This window comes from Scyliorhinus torazame, chromosome 18 (genome assembly GCF_047496885.1).
Source record: "Scyliorhinus torazame isolate Kashiwa2021f chromosome 18, sScyTor2.1, whole genome shotgun sequence".
NCBI lineage: Eukaryota > Metazoa > Chordata > Chondrichthyes > Carcharhiniformes > Scyliorhinidae > Scyliorhinus > Scyliorhinus torazame.
In genome coordinates this window covers 120,571,377-120,586,925 of record NC_092724.1, presented here as the reverse complement: position 1 = coordinate 120,586,925, position 15,549 = coordinate 120,571,377, and the positions used below count along the sequence as shown (strand labels likewise).

Sequence of the window (15,549 nt, the reverse complement as noted above, 5' to 3'; positions counted from 1 at the left end):
CTCCTCCCCTGTACAGCAGGACCAACTGTGGTGCAACAAATTTGGTTGCAGTTGCTTTCCCGAGAGGTCATTCCCGTCAACTGTATCCAAAGCGGTGTATCTGTGTTGCAGGGGAATGGCCACTGGAGATTCCTGGCTAGCTCTCTTGCTATGCCTGGTGGTCACCCATTCCCTGCCTGCCTGTGGAGTCTGAGCCTGCGGTGTGACCACCTCTCTATACGTAATACCCACTACACTCTCCGCCTCGTGGATGCTCCACTGTGTCCCCTGCCATCGCTCCAACTCTAAAACCCAATTTCCAGGAATTGTAGCTGGAGACACTTCCTGCACACATGCTGCCCCGGGCACTGGAAATGTTCCTGGCTTCCCACATGACGCAAGAGCAGCAAGCCATGGCTTTGAGCTCTCCTGCCATGACTTACACCTTTAAATTAAACCTTGACCAGCCTGTCTAACTCTTCAAACGCTGGATAATCAGGATACCAAACTTTTCAACTCAGCATCTAAATCCTCTTCTTTAAGCTCTCTAACTGAAGTGAAAAACTTCCATGAACAAAAATCTTTGGAACAAGCTCCTTATGGAGATAATGGAAGCAGTTGGGATTGATCCATTCAAATTAGATCAATATTTTCCAGAGAATAGCATTTTGAGATTAAGATACATCAGTAATTTGACACATGCCAAGAGTAAGTTAAACGTATTTGGGAAGAACAGGGAGCGGGACTCGCTGATCCTGAGGCTAAGTGTTGACGCCATTGTAAATGCCGTTGTGTTTCAGGACGGCGTCAACATGCCCTCAGTAGGCCAGCACAGCACTGGAGCGACCCACGGCGTTCCAGCTGCTGATACCGGCGTCAAATGGGAGGCATGGGTCTGCGCATGCGCTCTGCGACCGGTGTGAATGCGCGCATGTGCACCGCGATCGGCGCGATTGCGCGCATGCGCAGTGGCTTCCTTCTCCTCGCTGGCCCCAACTCAACATGGCGTAGGGCTGCAGGGGCTGGCGCGGAGCAAAAGAGGCCCCCAGGCTGAGAGGCTGGCCCGCCGATCAGCAGGCCCCGATCACGGGCCAGGCCACAGCGGCGCCCCCCCCCCCCCCGGAGTAGGATCCCCTCTCTCTCTCCCCCCCCCCCCCCCCAACCAGGCCGCCGCCAGAAGGATGCACGCAGAGGTCCCGCCGGGTAATCGGATTTTGTTTGCGGCCATTCGGCCCATCCCGGGCGGAGAATCGCCGAGGGGGCCGCGTAGAGCGGCCTCCGTCGGCGCCGCGCCTACTGTGCTGGCGCCAATGGCGCCGATTCTCCGCTCTCTGGTGGACTGCCGTCGGGGCGGCATTGCGCGATTCGCGCCCGGCCTGGCGATTCTCCGGTCCGGCGTGGGTTATTTGGACTTTTGCTTCCCACAGCTCCTACACTGGGATCATGTATGTGTCTGCTGTAATCTAATTGTTTTGATTAGTCAGCAACTCCATTATTATTGTATCATGTGAATAGCTGAAAGGTCGATGGTGCATGACATGGACCTCGGTCTTTTTTCAGCCAGCAACTCCTCTGCTCCAAATTCTATTCAGGCACTTGACAATTCTCAGTGAGGTCATGGGGAAATTAGCACGGTTACGGTCACCAGGAATCAACCAACATCCTCACCAAAACATTCAAGCTGGAAGGGCCTCAAACAGGCTTAGGTCAGGCAACCTCCCCAGTTCTGGAACTTGGGCGAGAAAGGGAGTCAGTCGACCAACGTAAGTCCTTTCATAGACACATCGATACATACATAGAAGATAGGAGGAGGCCTTTTGGCCCTTCGAGCCTGCTCCGCCATTCATCATGATCATGGCTGATCGTCCAACTCAATGGCCTAATTCTGCTTTCTCCCCATAACCTTTGATCCCATTGTCCCCAAGTGCTATATCCAGCCGCCTCTTGAATATATTCAAAGTTTTAGCATCAACTACTTCCTGTGGTAATGAATTCCACAGGTTCACCACTCTTTGTGTGAAAAAATGGCTCCTTATCTCTGTCCGAAATGGTTTATTCTGAATCCTCAGGCTGTGACCCCTGGTTCTGGACACACCCATCATTGGTAACATCTATTGGTAACATTGGTAACACCCATCATTGGTAACATCTTCCCTGCATCTACCCTGTCTAGTCCTGTTATAATGTTATAAGTCTCGATGAGATCCCCCCTCATTCTTCTGAACTCCAGCGAGAACAATCCCAACCTAGTCAATCTCTCTTCATATGACAGTCCCGCCATCCCTGGAATCGGTCTGGTAAACCTTCGCTGCTCTCCCTCGAGAGCAAGAACATCCTTCCTCAGAGGAGGAGACCAAAACTGCACACAATACTCCAAGTGTGGCCTCACCAAGGCCATGTACAATTGCTGCAACACATCCCTGCTTCTATACGCGAAACCTCTTGCAATGAAGGCTAACATACCATTAGCCTTCTTTATCGCCTGCTGCACCTGCATGCTTACCTTCAGCGGCTGGTGCACAAGGACACCCAGGTCACGCTGCACACTCCCCTCTCCCAATTTACAACCATTCAGGTAGTGATCTGCTTTCCTGTTTTTGCTTCCAAAGTGAATAACCTCACACTTATCCAAATTATACTGCATCTGCCATTGATTTGCCCACTCGAATCGAACAAACAAGAATCACCACAAAGCATTGAAGAAAATAGATGGGAGCAGAAGCTAGCAGGTACTCACGACAAGTTCAGTGACATTCATTTTCTCACTGATTTTCTTGGCCACTTCGATGGGGCATGGAGCGCCAGCTACGACCACTGCCAGAGAAAGGGAAAAGAATGATTCAGCCATTGATAGGTGGACAAAGTGATGCTAAAAGTGATCCAACGAGACCAGGGAAATAATTTCAAATTCATTGTCAGCTTCTACAAAATTTATCTGGCCCTAGTGCTCCTTGCCAAGGCTGGGTTTGAAGACTCCCTGAACTGGAAAAAGAATTTCACCAACTTATCATGAAATTTAATCTCTTGGTCAGTTGCAACAAGATCTCACCAGATGTAAATATTTAAATATAATAGGGATTGCTATGGAATCCGTCGTTTGTGGGACCAATGGAGGGGGGCGTTGTTTGAACACATGACTTGTCAAATGTTCTATTGGATTCCCTGACTATGGTTTCAAAGCTTGCATTTTTTGGGTCAGACCTTAACCTAAAGGGAAACTGAACCTTTGGGTTTCTAGGGTAGGTAAAATAAACTGATTGAAGAGAGATAAAAGACAGAGAGACTCAAGCGATTTCAGATTTTCACAGTGGTGCAGTGCAGGCAGGCTGAAGAAAACGAAGGCTGGATCCTGGAGCTCGCAATAGACAAATACCAGGTTTGCTGCAGCTGTTACTTGAAGTAATTCACTGCCCAGACCCAACCATACAGTGCACAGAATTGTCACTGAGGTTTCAGATTAAGGTGATGCCATTGAATCCAGGCCATCAGGCTGTCGTGAAGGGGGTCTGGAGAAGTGAGACATTGTGGGGAAGGCGGTGCCCTTGGGAATTCTAATTGGTTGGCAACAGTTGTCAGGTATGAATCGATGGTGAAATCTTTGATGAAAAGTTTTTCGGTGACGGGGATGTGCTGAGTGGACTGCAGGAAAAGGGGCTCTCCTCTTGGAAGTTAGAATTTGGCACTTTTAACCCCAAAACAAGCTACTAAGTTTGGGGGGGGGGGGAACCATCCTCCTTCAAGACCACCGCAGTTGCCGAAAGATACCCGCAAATAATTATAGCGGCCGAAAAGACAGCGGGATCAGTACGAGACTGGAAAGGAAGGATGGGACGAGCACACGGAGTGGGACGGAGCTGGCTATATCCAAACAGGCCTGTGGTGTTGGGTGCTCTGGTGCACAGATGAGCCAACACAGTTGTATGTGGTACAACTCTATTTTATTTTAACTCTTATAATACAGTTCGTTCTGGATACTCTGCACGTGCTGTCTCCCTGAGTGTGTTTGGTAGCACATCTGTCCTGGTCCTCCTCTGCAGCTAATACTGACCACCGGAGGTCGTGTCTGTGCTTTTATATCTTTCTGTCATTGGTTGTGGTGTTGTGTGTTCTGATTTGTCTGTTGGTGTGTCTATCATGATGTGTGTGTTTGAATATCATGACATCCCCCCTTTTTACAAAGATATGTGCCTACGTGGTTATAAATATAATTGTGTCGTGAGTGCATCTAAGAGTGTGTGTGTGTGTGTTGTGTACAGCGTGTGTATATGACATAACTATTTACATGGGGCGATATCGGGTGCGTCACACTAACAAGGTTGTACCATAACAAAACTTGGATGCGAGAGAAAAAAAAAACTTGAACATTGGTCCGGTCAGACGATATCTGGAACAATAAACAACAACAGGTTATAATACAGAAGTGTTTGACTTTTTGAACGTATGAACAGCGTTATAAGTCCAGTCTAATGGGTGACCGCCTCAAGAATGGGCTGGTCCTCAAGCCGGTTCAGCTGTGGAGATTTGGGGTCACACTGGTTCACCTTGGACTGTTGGAGGTGATGCTGTTGCCGAAGTCTCTACTTTACCATTTGTTGTACTTCGTGCAGTGCTTGTTTTTTTCATTCGTGCAAATATAACATTCAACATCTTTGTTAGTGGTGCCTTGGCTGTGGTTTGGTTCTGGTGGCGATGGAAGGGGCATGATCCGTGGCATCTCTACGAAGTCATCCTTGGGAACCAGTGGAGGATCCGGCGTGTGCGTACGGTTCAGTTGCGAGCGTGGAAGGCGGCGCAAAGCTCGCTGATTGCGCCTACGCACCAATCCATCCGCCCTGCATGCCAGGGACAAGGTGGAGTCTTTTCTCTTTTTATGTTTGTGGTGGACGGCATCTTGTAGCCGATGGGTCGTTGCCATCGAAGTAGCACCATCACTAATATCATGCAAGGCGATGACTATGCCAGATGTGGAAGTTGGCCGAGACCGTGCACGCTGGTTCCGGCCACCTGCTGTGCCGGAAGGGCGACTCCGCAGAGAAACGTCGAAGCATGTCGCCTTGGAGAGAGAATTGTTGCTCGCATCAACGTCTGGCGATGGCGCGAATTGGTGTGTCCATCTTGGACCGCCGGTGCTGGTTGCCACTGCCGACCCAGTGGGACTGCCACGCGATCCATTCCCTGTCGCCGTGGCATCCGCCGTCACCCTGAGCGTGCCATCACCGAGGCCGCGACACCGCCCGTCCGGAGCAAGGTCTGGCGTGCGCAAATCAGAGTCGGCGCTTGGCTGCTCCCCATCTGGAGTCCGGTCTGCCTTCCGTCGATGCCCCCCGTCCGGAGTCCCAACAGGTTCACTGGAGGCAGCCGAGATTCCCTGAAGCTGCACTTCTGGAGTCGGAACATGCAGGAATGCACCAACCAGTGGAGAGGGTCGAGCCATCGAGGGTGGAAGCGGTGCGCCGCCACCGCAGTCGTCAGTGGTCCCACCGTGATCGTCGAGTGCCTCGGTATGCACTAGGCGAGGTCTGTCACCTTGCACCTTTTGCATGGGAAGTGGGATGCTGTCGTCACTCGTCTCACATCCCGTGGATAGATCCTCATTAGCAGCTTGCTGTTCACGAGGGTTGGGTAAATTGTCAGAGTTTTCATCTGGTGGTGCACACCATGTCGGTGGACTGTCATTGTCTTGCCGTTGTCCTTCATTTGGGCTTTTCTTCTTTGGAATTTTAAATCTTCCCCCAGACATTGCAGAACCTTGTTTATTACCCCCAAATTCTCCCATATGTATGGTCTCGAATATAGGATCCAATGTTTCTATCGACATTGTACTATTTTCCAAAGAACATTCCGTTTCACTTTTCTTCTCAGGTACCTCATATGTATCTTTGTCTAATGTACATGCCTTCATGGTCTCTGGGTCTGATTTTGCTGGGACTGGCATGGTCACAGTCTCTCTTTTACTGTTCTCAATTGCCCACATTATACTCCCCATACATAACTGCTTAATCACTGGGGTTAGTGTGGTACAATGGATAATCGGGTCGACCTTATCTGCATCTTCACCATTAGTGGAAAGCACACTTGGTTCACTTGAAACTGCTGTGGGTTTTAAATTCGTTATCTGGCTACTCGATGTCGGTGTCCTCAGGATTCTTGCTCCAATGTTCTGCTCATTTATCAGTGGAGTGTGTATAGGTTCAATGCAATTAATGTTCCCCTCAAGGTTTGAAGAGTCATTACTGACTAACTGCTGGTCTCCGAAGTTGGGATTTTGCGGCATTGTGTTGAAGGGAGACATTTGTCCCTGCTGTAGATATGATTCAGGTTGTGTTATTTCCATTACCTGAGGATCAATGTCTTGTCCATTTTTTCGATCCGTACTAAAACACTGGCAATTCTCAGTCTGCTCCTTGCAAGTTAAACATTCAATTAATTTCTTTAGCAAATCCTCAGCATCCTTCTGTGGCCGTGCAGCATTATTAATCTCTGTTCGGCTATAATGATCCTGAAGGTCAGCGCATAAACCTTTTTTCTTCGGGCTTGGACGAGGCGATTCCTTTGGCTTGTCTTCAGTTGGGCTTGAACAGTCTTCAGCTCTGTGCCCTTCATTGTAGCATGAGAGACCGTCATGGTCATGCTGCTGTGTAGTGGAGCATGGTAGGCTGTTATAGCCTTCTTGCTGTTCACGTGAGCATGGCAGACTTGCATCGTCTGCCGCTGGTTGGTCAGGAGAGGTTGCTAGACCCTCATGGTCTTGTTCCTGCAAGGACTGCACATTGGAGTCTTGCGTTGCTTCTATCGTGGAGGCTGTCCACGAGCTCTCTGTGGAGGCTTGTGACACTGGAGTCACTTCTTGTTCGTGCAAGGACTGCGCTCTGGAGTCTTGCGTTGCTTCTATCGTGGAGGCTGTCCACGAGCTCTCTGTGGAGGCTTGTGACACTGGAGTCACTTCTGGTTCATGCGAGGACTGCGCTCTGGAGTCTTGCATGTCTTCTTTCATAGAGTCGGGAACGTTGAGCGGGACGTGGACCACGCTCTGTGTGGCAGCAGGGCGCTCTCCGTGTGCTTGCACCGCTCCCTGTCTGTTAATGTCAGGCTGCAGCATCATCCGGTACTGATAAGTTGGAACGTCATATCTGCTGGATTGAAGATCCTCAAATCCGAAAAATGAATCCGCATCTGCATCGGATTCAATGTGGGGGCCGCCAATGTGCAACACGAAAGGTTCGTCCGAGTCATAGTCGTATAGGACCACGGAGCTATCATTGGGCTCGCGAGGTCCGGAAACACTGTAAAGATCGTCATCGAAGTATTCGAGGTCGGAATCATCGGCTTGTGTGTAGGTAACTGCTTGTCGGAGGGTTCTTCAGAGGTCAAATTCATCTCCTGGGTCAATTTGCGGCACTGTGCTGTCATTCCAGGTGAGGGAAGGTTGTTTTACAGCTTTAACAGATTTTTGTTTTTTTGATTTGGGACGTTTCCCTTTTAAATTGGATTTGGGACGTTTCCCCTTTAAATTGGTGCAGTCTGGGGCCTCTGACATCCTGACGCTCGGTATGTAGCACGTAGGAAGTGACTGCGCATGCTCAGATCGCTGTTCCTTTACCGATGGCCATTTTCTTGACTGCGCATGCGCAGCATCTCGCGCATGCGCAAACGAAACTTCCGGTTCTGCGCACTGCTCGCGCAACTGTGCTAGCGTGATACCTTTAGCAAGATGGCCGCCGACCTCGACCCAGCCCTCTCTCAGGCCCGGGATTTCGGCCTCTGGGAATTCGGGCTCCGGGATCCCGGCCACGAGGTGAATACTGCAGCTTTTCTTACCTTTACTTGCCGATTGGATTGCGTTTTCTTCACAGTACTTGGAGAATTTGTCCAGGACTGCCTGGTAATCGTACCTTTGCTGCCTCCTGAAGAACCTGAACCTTGTGAATATTTCTCTTGTCCTTGCACCGGCGATGGTGAGGAGAAATTCAATTTTTTCGCTATCATCCAGGTCTTGGAGTTCAGCTGCCCCCAGGAACAATTCGAACACTTGCCGGAATCGCCGCCAGTTTTCGCGGAGATCGCCGTAGCACTGGAGCGGCTGCAGAACCGGGAGCTCTATCATTTTGCCTGGGCACTGCTGGTTGTCTGTGTACACTGAGGTATGCCGGCAGGTATCGATCCACTCCTGTATCATGTGGTGTTGGGTGCTCTGGTGCACAGATGAGCCAACACAGTTGTATGTGGTACAACTCTATTTTATTTTAACTCTTATAATACAGTTCGTTCTGGATACTCTGCACGTGCTGTCTCCCTGAGTGTGTCTTGTAGTATGTCTGTCCTGGTCCTCCTCTGCAGCTAATACTGACCACCGGGGGTCGTGTCTGTGCTTTTATATCTTTCTGTCATTGGTTGTGGTGTTGTGTGTTCTGATTTGTCTGTTGGTGTGTCTATCATGATGTGTGTGTTTGAATATCATGACAAGGCCGAGTCACCGAGGCACATCCCCCACCCCCACCCCCACCCCCCCGCCGATAGGGAAGTGGATGGACCCCCGAATGCAGGAGCTCAGAAAGCACAGAGATACCATCAAGCTAGAGATGATGGCAACGGGGAAGGCAGTGGTTGCCCTGCCCCCATTCAAGGTAGCACTGGAAAAGAGCGAGCAATAACTGGAGGTGCAGGAGGCAACCATCAGGGAGCTGGAGAAGGCAGCAACCGACCAGAGCGACCGGCTTGCCTCACTGGAGATGGAGGTGGCAAGGCTGATGGCGATCCAGGGGACGCTGAATGGGAAAGTCGAGGACCAGGGGAACCAGTTGCGACGCCAGAGCTCCGCATTGTGGGCCTACCGGAGGGCATTGAGGGCAGGAGCCCCCTGATTACATGGCCGAGATGCTGGGGAAACCGATCCCCGGGGGGGATGTTTCCCCACAAACCCCCAGAGATAGACAGAGCCCACAGGTTACTCTGGCCGAGGCCCGCAACGGAGCAGCAACCCCAGGCCACCATCGCAATGTTGGACTGGTACCAAGACAGGGAAAGGATCCTGAACTGGGCAAGGCACACACGGTCCTGTATGTGGGAGGAACACTCGATCCGTGTGTACCAGGATATTGTGGTAGACCTGGCCAAGCGCCGAGCTGAATTCAACACAGCCAAGGCAGCCCTATACAAGAGCAAGGTGCAATTTGGGATACTGTACCTGGCCAAGCTCTGGGTAACCCTACAGGGAATGGAGCATTACCTCACCACACCAGCCAATGCAGATTAATTCATGCTCAGGCACGGGCTGGGAAGGCAGCAGGAATAAGACTGAATAAGAACTTTTTTTTAAAAAGGTCAATTGCATGGGATGTAACTGCCTTGTTTTCAATCTGCTGTAAGCCCCAGAATGGAGGGCGTGAAAGCGGTGAGGTGCAGAAACAAGTGGGGAGAAGGAGGAGGCGGCAAGGAACACAGCGGGTAGGGGAAGGTAAAGGTTGCTCCCGGAGGAGCGCAATGTGGTAAACCACTGTTGAACCTGTATTAGGTGTTATACGGTAGGACCTGTACTACAGGTTCGCCGGTAGTCTCTGCCTGCTGGCTCCGCCCAGGAGGCGGGATACAAATATGCGTGTCCTCCAGCGAGCAGCCATTTCGCCAGCTGCTGTGGGAGGCCACACATCTGATAGCAATAAAGCCTCAGTTGGATTCAACTATCGTCTTTGTCCAATTGATCGTGCCTCAATTTATTGCTATCAGTTTCTAAGGATGGACCTCCGTATCAAACCGGATCACCTGCAGCTGAATCCACACTCAAGCGACGCCAGAAAGGACTTCCAGCACTGGCTAGCTTGCTTCGAAGCGGATATCAACGCGGCACCAACCCCTGTTCCGGAGGCTCAGAAGATTCAGATTTTATATTCCCGGTTGAGCTCCAAAGTCTTTCCGTTAATCCAGGACGCGCCAAAGCCATGACTCGACTCAAGGACAACTACACACAGAAAACGAACACGCTCTTCGCCAGGCACGCACTCGCCACTCACTCTCAACTCCCTGGTGAGTCCATAGAAGACATCTGGCGGGCCCGAATCCCACTAGTCCGGGACTGTGACTGTCAGGCCATTACAGCCAAGGAACACTCAGACCTCCTTATGCGGGACGCTTTTGTGACTGGAATTGGGTCAGATCTCATACGCCAGCGACTCCTAGAAGGGGCCATGCGTGACCTCGCAGAGACTAAAATGCTAGCGCTCTCCATGATGGTTGCCCTGCGCAATGTCCAGTCCTACACACCCAACCACGCGGCCCACCCCTCCTACGCTTCATGGACCCCACAGACAGCCGCCCCAGCGGGGGCGTGGCCACCCAATACGCCTGCACTGCACGACAGCCAGCGAACCCCGGGGGGCCCCAATGCTATTTATGCGGCCGACAGAAGCACCTCCGCCAACGCTGCCCGGCCCGCGCTGCCCTTTGTAAAGCCTGCGGGAAGAAGGGCCACTTCGCCGCGGTGTTCCAGGCCCGCTATCGCCCCCGCACCCCTCGGTCACGGACAATGAGCGCCGCTATCCCCCCCCCTCAGACCACGTGTGGCCAGTGGGCGCCGCCATCTTCCCCTCCGCGCAACACATGCGTTTCATGGGCACCGTCATCTTGTTCCACCCCCGCAATGTGCGTTCCATGGGCGCCGCCATTTTGTAACCCTCAAGATCTTCGGGCGCCGCCATCTTGTCTACCCCTCAGCACATGGGCACCACCAGCGTTCCAGGACCCGAGCTCACCGGCCGCCCCATTACCCGACGACCAACCAAGACTCGCCTCCATGTCAATCGACCAGTCTCGTCCGCATAACTTGACCAACGCATCCACCAGCGTGAAAGTCGACGGACATGTAACCTCCTGCCTGCTGGACTCCGGGAGCACTGAAAGCTTCATACACCCAGACATGGTAAGGCACTGCTCCCTCACGATACACCCCGCCAACCAAAAAATCTCCCTGGCCTCCGGATCCCATTGCGTAACGATCCGGGGGTACTGTACGGTCACGCTCATGGTCCAGGGCATAGAATTCACCTGCTTCTGCCTCTAGGTCCTCCTTAACCTCTGCGCTGCACTAATCCTCGGCCTGGACTTCCAGTGTAACCTCCAGAGCCTAACCCTGAAATCCGGCGGGCCCTTACCACCCCTTACTGTGTGCAGCCTCGCGACACTAAAAGGTCGACCCACCTTCCCTCTTTGCCAATCTAACTCCAGATTGCAAACCCATCACCACCAGGAGCAGACGGTACAGCACCCAGGACAAGACCTTCATCAGGTCCGAAATCCAGCGGCTGCTTCGGGAAGGCATCATCGAGGCCAGCAACAGCCCCTGGAGAGCTCAAGTGGTAGTGGTTAAAACTGGGGAGAAACACCGAATGGCCATGGACTACAGACAGACCATCAATCGGTACATGCAGCGTACCCCCTCCCACGCATGTCTGACATGGTTAACCAGATTGCGCAGTACCAGGTCTTCTCAACGGTAGACCTGAAATCCGCTTACCACCAGCTCCCCATTCGTAAATCGGACTGTCCATACACCGCCTTCGAGGCAGACGGCCGTCTATATCACTTCCTTAGGGTCCCCTTCGGTGTCACAAACGGGGTCTCGGTCTTCCAAAGGGAGATGGACCGAATGGTCGACCGGTACGGGTTGCGGGCCACCTTTCCGTACCTAGACAACGACACCATCTGCGGTCATGATCAGCAGGACCACGACGCCAACCTTGCTAAATTTCTCCACACCGCTACTCTCCTAAACCTCACTTACAACTTAGCCATCCTCGGCTATGTGGTCCAGAATGGAGTTCTGGGGCCCAATCCCGACCGCATGCGCCCCCTCATGGAGCTCCCCCTCCCCCACTGCCCCAAGGCCCTCAAACGCTGCCTGGGGTTCTTCTCATATCATGCACAGTGGGTACCAAACTATGCGGACAAGGCCCGCCCACTCATACAGTCCACCCAGTTTCCGCTGACGGCCGAGGCCCAACAGGCCTTCGCCCGGATCAGAGCTGATATTGCCAAGGCCACAATGCACGCTGTGGACGAAACACTGCCCTTCCAAGTAGAAAGCGACGCATCAGACGTCGCCCTGGCCGCCACACTCAATCAGGCAGGCAGGCCCGTGGCATTCTTTTCCCGCACCCTTCATGCCTCAGAAATTCGGCACTCATCCGTCGAAAAAGAGGCCCAAGCTATCGTTGAAGCTGTGCGGCATTGGAGGCATTACCTGGCCGGCAGGAGATTCCCTCTCCTCACTGACCAACGGTCGGTAGCCTTTATGTTCAACAACACACAGCGGGGAAAGATCAAAAATGATAAAATCTTGTGGTGGAGAATCGAGCTCTCCACCTATAATTACGAGGTTATGTTTCGCCCCGGCAAACTCAAGGGCAGCACGGTAGCACAAGTGATTAGCACTGTGGCTTCACAGCGCCAGGGTCCCAGGTTCGATTCCCCGCTGGGTCACTGTCTGTGCGGAGTTTGCACGTTCTCCCCGTGTCCGCGTGGGTTTCCTCCGGGTGCTCCGGTTTCCTCCCACAGTCCAAAGACGTGGAGGTTAGGTGGATTGGCCATGCTAAATTACCCGTAGTGTCCATAAGGGTTGGGTTGGGAGGGGTTATTGGGTTGCGGGGATAAGGTGGAAGTGAGGGATTAATGTGGGTCGGTGCAGACTCGATGGGCCGAATGGCCTCCTTCTGCACTGTATGTTCTATGTAATCTATGTAAACTCAACGAACCTCCAGACGCCCTATCCCGAGTTACATGTGCCAGCGCACAGGTAGACCGACTCCGGGCCCTGCACGACAACCTTTGTCACCCAGGAGTCACACGGATGTACCATTTCATTAAGGCACAAAATCTGTCCTACTCCTTCGAGGAAGTAAGGACAATCACCAGGGACTGCCAGGTCTGTGCGGAGTGCAAGCCGCACTTCTACCGGCCGGACCGTGCGCACCTGGTGAAGGCCTCCCGCCCCTTTGATGGCCTCAGCATGGATTTCAAAGGGCCCCTCCCTCCACCGACCGTCACACGTATTTCCTCAGTGTGGTCGACGAATACTCCAGATTTCCCTTCGCCATCCCATGCCCCGACATGACGTCTGCCACCGTCATTAAAGCCCTCAACACAATCTTCACCCAGTACGCTTACGTGGCGTTCCCCAACGGCCGCCAGGATACTGTCTCCCTCAGGGACCTGGCACCAGCAGGTTCCACCCCCACACCGCCCCCTTCGCCCCCGGCACCACCCTCCCCTCCCCCGTCGCTCACAACAGCAGCCCCCCCCCCCCACCCCCAAGACCGTCTGTCCCCCCTCTGCCCACGCCCGACGATGAAGAGGATTTGGGCACGCTCCCGGAGTCACCTTCGACCAGATCAGCACCAACATCGCCGACACCACTGCGTCGCTCCCAGAGGAACATGAAGGCCCCGGACCGGCCAAACCTCTGACCGGTCCACTGGACATCAAAGGACATTTGTTTGCTCAAATTTTGTAAATATTAACTCATTGTTGTGAATAGTTATCCACCACCCCCGCCGCACTCAATTTTTAACAGGGGGTGAATGTGGTAAACCACTGTTGAACCTGTATTAGGTGTTGTACGGTAGGACCTGTACTACAGGTTCGCCGGTAGTCCCTGCCTGCTGGCTCCGCCCAGGAGGCAGGGTATAAATATGCGTGTCCTCCAGCGAGCAGCCATTTCGCCAGCTGCTGTGGGAGGCCACACATCTGATAGCAATAAAGCCTCAGTTGGATTCAACTCTCGTCTTTGTCCAGTTGATCGTGCCTCACGCGACACCAGCAAGCAAGCTAGCACAGGTAGTACGGGAGAATGGAGGGCCGTGGCACAGCTCTTGAGGGGGAGAGAGTGCCTGGCAGAAGGGGGTGGAGAAACTCTAGATAGGGTGGCAGAAGAAGAGGAAAGATAGGGGGGAGGGGAATAGGTGGGGGGTGAACCCACAGGACAATGGGGGGGAATGAGGGGGGGGTAGAAAACTGGCTATGACAGAGCGCACATGGCAACAACAGAATCAAATACACCAAGAACGGCCATCTTGGATGGCTCTGGACAAAGGCAAACCCCGGAGTGACCGTCCACATGGCGACAACGGCTATCTGGGATGGCCCCCTGACAAAAGGAAACCCGGAGTGTCGGTGCACAACCACAAGGTAAGTATGATTGACCCCGCAAGAGGTGGGGGGAGGGGAGGGGGGACGGGACTGGATCTATTGTACGGAATCTCACTTAGACTTTTCGCAAATACAATAGAATCCCCACAATGCAGGTGGAGGCCCATTGGGTCTGCACTGACCCTGTAAAACAGCACCCTTCCTAGGCCAACTCCCGCTCTATCCCCTTAACCCCACCTAACCTGCACAACTTTGGACATCAGGGGCAATTTAACATGGTCAATCCATCTGACTTGCATATCTTTGGACTGTGGGAGGAATCCAGAGCACCCGGGGGAAACCCAGGCAGACACGGGGAGAAAGTGCAAACACCGCACAGCCACTCAAGCTGGAATTGAACCCAGGCCCCTGACACTGTGAGGCAGCAGTGCTCAACACTGTGCCATTGATAATACTGCATGCACTGCCTCCAGCAGAGCCAGCATTTCACCAGGCAGAACACTTTAAACAACACTTTTTGTATTCTTAGCTTCCAAACCAAAAGACAATCATGTTCGGCGATCGGCCGGAGAATCCACGTTGGCGCCAAACTCGAGGGCGGCGCCGCTTTTGTGATGCTCCGTCCCCTCCAAAAGCCGTGGGCAGTGGCGGCTTCGGCAGAGCACGGGGGCACTGGTGGGGGGTGGGCTGGGGATGGCGAGCCTGGCCCACGCGGTGCACTATTTGGCAGGCCGGGTCTGCACGCGGCCAGCGCCATGTTGCACGGCACAGCCGCTGCAGGCCGCTGCCGCGCACATGGGCGGCCACAGACCCAGCAATTCTCCCGCCGTATCCACTCTACGCTGCGTGCCTGCTGGCCCCTGTCATGATATTCAAACACGCACATCATGATAGACACACCAACAGACAAATCAGAACACACAACACCACAACCAATCACAGAAAGATATAAAAGCACAAACACGACACCCGGTGGTCAGTATTAGCTGGAGACAAGGACAAGGACAGACCTGCTACACGACACACTCAGGAAGACAGCACGTGCAGAGTATCCAGAACAAACTGTATAAAAGAGTTAAAATAAAATAGAGTTGTACCACATACAACTGTGTTGGCTCATCTGTGCACCAGAGCACCCAACACCACAGCCCCCACCACCAAACCCAGGATCGGTGGCCGTTTTGCGCCAATTTTGCGGTCGCAAAACACCACCGTTCCCACACCAACGTCAGGACGTAGTCTCAAAATCGGGGAATCCAGCCCAGAAGCTTTCACCTTACCCATTTCCAGTGTTGAGATATCAAAATCAGAGAAGTCACTCTGGCCTAATACGTCAAGGTGCATTGTGGGTGTCCCATAAAGAATTGTACACCTAGGAAACCAAGCAGATCACAGAAGAATGTCAGAGCGAGCTCCCATTTTACAATTAGTCAT

General features: G+C 52.8%; 1 protein-coding gene across 2 annotated transcripts in view; it reads right to left on the bottom strand.

Moving 5' to 3' along the window:
- The window catches only part of acsf2 (acyl-CoA synthetase family member 2), a 273,790-nt gene that overhangs the window by 141,001 nt on the left and 117,240 nt on the right, over window positions 1-15,549 (bottom strand). For both annotated transcript variants that reach the window (XM_072483256.1, XM_072483258.1), the window contains exons 9-10: window positions 15,396-15,487; window positions 2,717-2,793 (exon numbers count right to left, since the gene is read on the bottom strand). In XM_072483256.1, coding sequence (XP_072339357.1) covers window positions 2,717-2,793; window positions 15,396-15,487 — 169 coding nt within the window. The remainder of the gene's footprint in view (window positions 1-2,716; window positions 2,794-15,395; window positions 15,488-15,549) is intronic.